The 6,045-nt window shown below is 42.7% G+C and overlaps 2 protein-coding genes across 2 annotated transcripts in view; both read right to left on the minus strand.

Moving 5' to 3' along the window:
* Positions 1–2,274, minus strand: part of T265_04142 (hypothetical protein) — a gene marked incomplete at both ends in the record, with an annotated part of 22,353 nt that extends 20,079 nt beyond the window's left edge. Inside the window, one exon of the mRNA XM_009168800.1 lies at positions 2,019–2,274. Within this exon, the coding sequence (XP_009167064.1) occupies positions 2,019–2,274 (256 nt within the window). The remainder of the gene's footprint in view (positions 1–2,018) is intronic.
* Positions 2,275–5,820: 3,546 nt separating this feature from the next.
* T265_04143 (hypothetical protein) lies at positions 5,821–6,045 on the minus strand (the record flags this gene model as incomplete). Its single annotated transcript, XM_009168801.1, has 1 exon — positions 5,821–6,045. A coding segment is annotated over one exon (225 nt), but the record flags the coding sequence as incomplete, so codon positions are not given.

The raw sequence follows: 6,045 nt of genomic DNA on the forward strand, positions 1-6,045 counted from the left end.
TCTGCTTATTTCAACGATGGATTTCGGATTCTTCATTAGTGTAGGGGTCACTCATCAGATCACGCGTCACAAACACTCGACCCACGTGACAATGCCTGTCCCACTTGCAACCTTAGCCGACAACTTGTGCACTCATCCATTTTTGTTTACGCGCCTAACACTTACGTAACCCGCCAGGCTTATGAACTTTAACACATTAGGTCAAGTTGTATTCATGTTCGTGCAAGCATCAAACACGAAGGGACACCCCTCTCTTCACACTGCACACAACTGCATACAACTGGGCTCAACATACACACCATTGCGCGCACAGGACAGAAAGTTAACAGAGCTCCGCAAGTCTCCACGGTCAACCAGAGAACACATGTAGCAGCCATACTGCAGAGAAGACACGTCAAGCGTCCGGAACTTCACTCAGGAGCTCTCAACAAGTGTCATCAAATGATAAGTCACTTTTTGGCTTATTCTACTTTTCACATTGTATCAATTTTTATCAAGTGTACCCAACCGTTGTATTCATCACATTCTTATAAGACGGACATTTGTTAGTGCCTGTTTCCTTCTGATAATCAACGTAATTACGTCACGACTAGAGCACTAACAATTGGTGAGCCCGACGCGACCCTTATACCATGTCAGTTTCTCCGGTAAAAGATAATTCCCCATCTTCAGTCACATCAACACCCAACACTGACAACACCTCTGTTCATCTTCCACCATTCTGGAGTGATCTGACGAGTGACCCCTACAGCAGTCATATGGAAATCGATCCGTTCATGAACCCGGAAGCGTGCAGTTGTCCTTGAGTTCGATAATCCGGAAATAACGTCATTATTCGTCGCTCTTAGTTTGAAGCAAGTGAACCCTGTCGCCAAATGGTTAGTCTTGTTTCGAACAGGTGAAAACTATTCAACAACTAATCCTGAACAATGTCTGTGTCAGGGAACACAGGTAGCAGCTATACTGCAGAGAAGACACGTCAAGCGTCCGGAACTTCACTCAGGAGCTCTCAACAAATTACCTCAAACGATAAGTCATCATAAGTCATAACTCATCATCATAAGTCTTCACCAAGTGCACCTAACTATTATATTCATCACATTGTAGTAAGACAAACATTTGTCAGTGCTTGTTACCTTCTGATAATCAACTTTATTACGTCACAACTAGAGCACTAACAGTAGCATTACATTTCGGAAAACCTCTCAACATCAAAATAAGCCAGAAGTTTAGTGTGACGCCGGAAGACCTCTCAACATCAAAATAAGCCAGAAGTTTAGTGTGACGCCGTTGTTATCAGTGACCTAGTCTTCTGAAACATATGCGTTTCCATTGCATTAGTTTTATGGCTAAAACGTGTATTTGCACGCATCCTGACCTATCTATATCACAGCTTCTTGCTCGGTAAATGTTTACTGTTGAATTTTAATTACTTTGGTCTTAGCTTAACTCACTTCTATGCTAGGCGCCGATTGTAAACAGCTGTTTCGACCAGAATCTACTGCGGAAGTCTGCCTTCTCGGTGAACTCAGAATTAAAAATAAGCGATGGCTTTCGTGTCCTGACAACACCTTGTGCCGGCACTGCCGCTGAGATATTTACAACCACCGAATCTCCTAACCAGGGTGTCGCTATCCCAACCCAATTGCATATTTACGAAGGCTTATTTTGTTTTCAATCCCCTATTTGTCTGAGCTCTTTCGCTCCTTGGTCCTTCCTTCCATTAACATGTCAATTAATCCCAATAACTTTCTCTTGCAGGTCCCAGTTTCCCCCTCTTCATATATTCCGGCGCTCATCGTCTGGGACGGTAGGCTTCAATTCTAGTAACTATTCTTGAGAGTGCTGTCATTCAAATAATCTTTTTGTTGAAAAATGCGAAACGGTCCTGTCTAAGGAATCCACTGAATAGATTAACCGTGCGTGGGCTGGGTAGAAAAAAGAAGGAAAACAGACTCCACGGACGTTGGCGTTTGCACCACCGTCCATCGGGGCACCTTGTTGCCCGTATTACTTACTTAGCTGAATCGATAACGTCGATGAAAAACTCTCCACAAGATGCACGACTGAATTATCGAATGCGTCAATCACTCTGTTTGGAAACGCGGTGCAAGTAGTTAGCCACCAAACAGCCTTCTTCACCATTTCTCCCCATAGTTGACACACGCGAAAACCCCAGATTCTGCCGGTTAGGAGAGACAACTTTGTTCCACCCTTTTTCCGCAGTTCGTTTCCCTCCAACCGTAGTTCTGTGTTAGTTGATCCCTGGCGCATTCTACCAATATGATGTTCCTTCATCTCCCACCCACATGCCAGGACTACTTGTTTCGGAGGCTGTCTGTGCAGTTTTTCCCGTACTTTTGCTCCTATACTTATTCTAGACACCCCTCAGCCTTGTATCTATCTTGTCTGCCAGTTTGTCTCAGTTCTCTTTCTTTTATGTAAAGTTCTCGAGGTTTAGCACGCGCTCCTATTCACCAAGATTTCCGTGCATTAGTTATATCCAATCAGATAGGGAAAATCGTCCCCGGTGCTTCATAGAAATCTGAACTGTCATACACTGTTCCTTCAATAATGAATAATCTCTTGTTGACCATTGTAGATGAAGCTAATTAGCATTTCTTTTTGTCCTGTGTCTTTCAGCAATCCGATTCAACCTGACCCTACGCCTCCACCTCCTTTAAAGGTTGGGATTTTATCTTGCAAGTAAGACTAACCTACAGTGAATAGCCGAGAAGCACCGTACAATGTGCGACACACAAAACTGCAACGGGGGGTCCTGAACCCGTGACCCGTGGCCTATTCGCTTGAGATTCTAATCGTCCGGTAACGAGCTGCTCACCAGCAGTGTAATTAGCTCTCATTAACGCAGGTTATAGCAGCACGTATTATTTGGTCACAGAAAGCCCACCAGTTGTTCACAATTGGTGGCAAGTGACAATTGGTTCTTAAGCGACAACCTCTCAGAGGTAGTCTCACACTGTGAAACCACCCTTCCTCAGTGAAGAGGAGTAAACAAGAGATTTGGGCATGTTTTAGTGAGATATGTACTTCACAGTACTGGTTGTCTACCCCTTTTGGTACATCGCTTACGGTCAGCCTACGAATGTTCCATTTTAGCCGAATACATGGATCTCATGGTTGTACTGATATTTAATTTAAGTAGTACTGCTAATTTAATATCCATATTGCAGTGCGCAATGATAATTGTCTATTCAAATTTCCAGAGCAATTCGAACCCATAGCATTCGGTTTGAAGGTTTATTGTTCTAAACTTCGACATTTACTGGCTGATCAGTTGTGTTGTTAGGCCGTATCTTATATGGATATTGTGCCATGATGCAGTAGCTGCTTCGGTGTGTCAGAGAGTTTGCACGTGTACGTGTCCGTCCGTCGTTCCACCATCGATCTGGCGTGTGACTTGAGTGGCTGATTGGGTGCGTGTCCGATTGATTTGCTCGCGTGAGCGTTGTGGGTTGACTGGATGGGTGACTCAGTTGTTTGCTTACCCGCCACGAAAGCGGATCAGTTGGCCGCGTATACACAATACACCCGTGTCATTACTTAAGTGGTTTTCTGACTTATTGTGAACTACAATACATGATTATTTAACATTTTTGTATTCAGAGGCCTAATTTCCAGCTGGAATAGTGTCACTATTCTCTCCTCCAAAATTCATTCGTTTATCATTCAAAAAGATTAATTAAAACGTTGTACATCTCGGTACTTACTTCAAGATGCGTTTAAATTTCCCTTCGAAAACCTGTCTTTGCTTGAGCACTGAAAAATTAACGTTTCTGTTTTACCCGATGGCCATGCAAATCCCTTCCTTAGATGTGCGTTTTCGATGTCATCGGAACTTGGACCACCCATATTTCGAGCCCCTGTCGCCATCGGCTGGCTTAAAATTAAACTTTTGTCCAAAAATCCCCACCAAGCATTTCAACATTTGCTGATGTTTTCATGCCTATATTTCAAACTGTGTGTGCTCCAAAAGTGAGAAGAATCTTTTGTATTTTTGGTCCAACTTTCCTTCTTCCGCTGTTATGTCTGTTGGCAAAAATTTTTATTTGTTTCATTCTCACATGTCATAAATCGTCCATCCATCGAGGTCATAAAACGGTTTGATTAGTGATGCATCCCATCACGAAAAACCACAGTCACTCAAAATATATATGATTCTTTCAAAAGCAACCAATGCGGATAGGAAGCATAATAGGTTGAAAACAATGCGTACGTACGTGTATAAGATCTCAACAAGATTTCCTCATATCTGAAATCCATGTTTGACAGATGAACTCTATTTTACCTAGGAATCTCGCGAATAAGGTTCAGTGTGTTTGCTACCTTTCCAACTGTGAAGTTTGTTATACAGTGAGTGTTTTTCTGAATCAATTTTCTAGATATGGTGAAAACCAATGATAAGGGAACGATGTAGTAACCTCTCTGGGTTAAACGTCAGGTTGTGAAAACTCACAGCAAGCGATCAACGGCGCCTTTTTCTGACGATCCTATTACCACAGTTACAATCAAGGCATTGACTATTTCACTGTATTCGTGGATGGTTGAGGGGGTTACGATGCCTTCTGAACCCTTACAAATAATTATTTTCATCAATCCTTCAATCACGTGACCCAGAACTGGTGAACTTTCAAAGATGAAAAAAACATCAGGGGTTATTCGAGAAATACACTCATTTGCAAATCAATTTGGTTTTCACGAGAGACTCCACTGAATCTCTCGTTTATGATATTCTACAACTGAAAGTGCTGTACACAGGCCGCCTCACGATTCAGTTGGCACGGTATTCGAGATATTGCAGTATATTTTCATAAAGGAAACTACTCACAAGGTTGATGAAAACTCTTCGTCAGCCCACGATTGGTTTCACCCTGCCAGTTCGGGCTCATCAGGTAGGCGCAGTCCCCGAGTTTCCGTGAAACCGTATGACCTATTTGAATCCAAATTTCCCTGTTTTCGAGAAATACACGCATTTGCAAATCAATTTGGTTTTCATGAGAGGCTCAACTGAATCTCCCGTTTTGTGATATTCTACAACTGAATGTGCTGCACGCAGGCCGCCTCATGTTTCAGTTGGCACGGTATTCGAGATATTGCATTATATTTTCATAAAGGAAACTACTCAGGGGGTTAGTCAAACAAGTTGGAATACTGTAAGACCATGTCTTGGATATTATTCCAAGTTTGAAAAAAATAGTTTGATTCATGATGCCCCGATAATGGTCTGCACTTCAAAAACGGAAATTTCGCGGTAACTCTTGCAATTTGTCAGGGTATTATTCGACACAGAGTCAAATCAGCATTGGACACGGGAAGCGCATCGGCAATCAGTTGCTCAGCCTACTGTTACAGGAAGTTTTAAGAATGTTTCATTTTTTCAAGTTGGTCACGAATTGAATTAATATAGGGAACAATTCCCTGGGTTTACGTAATGATGAATATAGTGAGACCACGACCCCAAAAACAATCTGAATTAAGCCATAATAATCTTAGCTGCTCTAGCGGAAGCCTGCAAGTGCCGAACCTGTCCAAACCCACTCCAGAAGGTTTGCATCGAACGGTATGTATGTATATCCAAGACATAGACACACAAGCCTTGAAAGGGTCTCGTTTATCGATTGGGCGGTTTGTATAACGAAGTACGGAAAAGGCTACTCGAAATCACATTAGTGTCTTCTGGATATCCGGGTTATATCAGCTTACTCCTCAGTACGGATGAATCTCAAGAGCTCGTTAGAGGTTCTGATGGGTAGCAAGTGTTAATTCACACGGCATAATTGTGACATTTTATTGTGAAACTCAAGTGTTTATCCGCAAAGTTGTGTCTGGACCACGAAATCTCAGCTGGTTGAGTAGACTCAGACGATAGTTTGCGGTTTCCAGCCCCGCATTCACCGACACGTGGCTTACACCAGGGTCCATATCCAAGAAAAAGAGTAGACTCAGACGATAGTTTGCGGTTTCCAGCCCCGCATTCACCGACACGTGGCTTACACCAGGGTCCATATCCAAGAAAATGATCAT

The sequence above is a fragment of the Opisthorchis viverrini genome (genome assembly GCF_000715545.1).
Source record: "Opisthorchis viverrini unplaced genomic scaffold opera_v5_65, whole genome shotgun sequence".
Taxonomy (NCBI): domain Eukaryota; kingdom Metazoa; phylum Platyhelminthes; class Trematoda; order Opisthorchiida; family Opisthorchiidae; genus Opisthorchis; species Opisthorchis viverrini.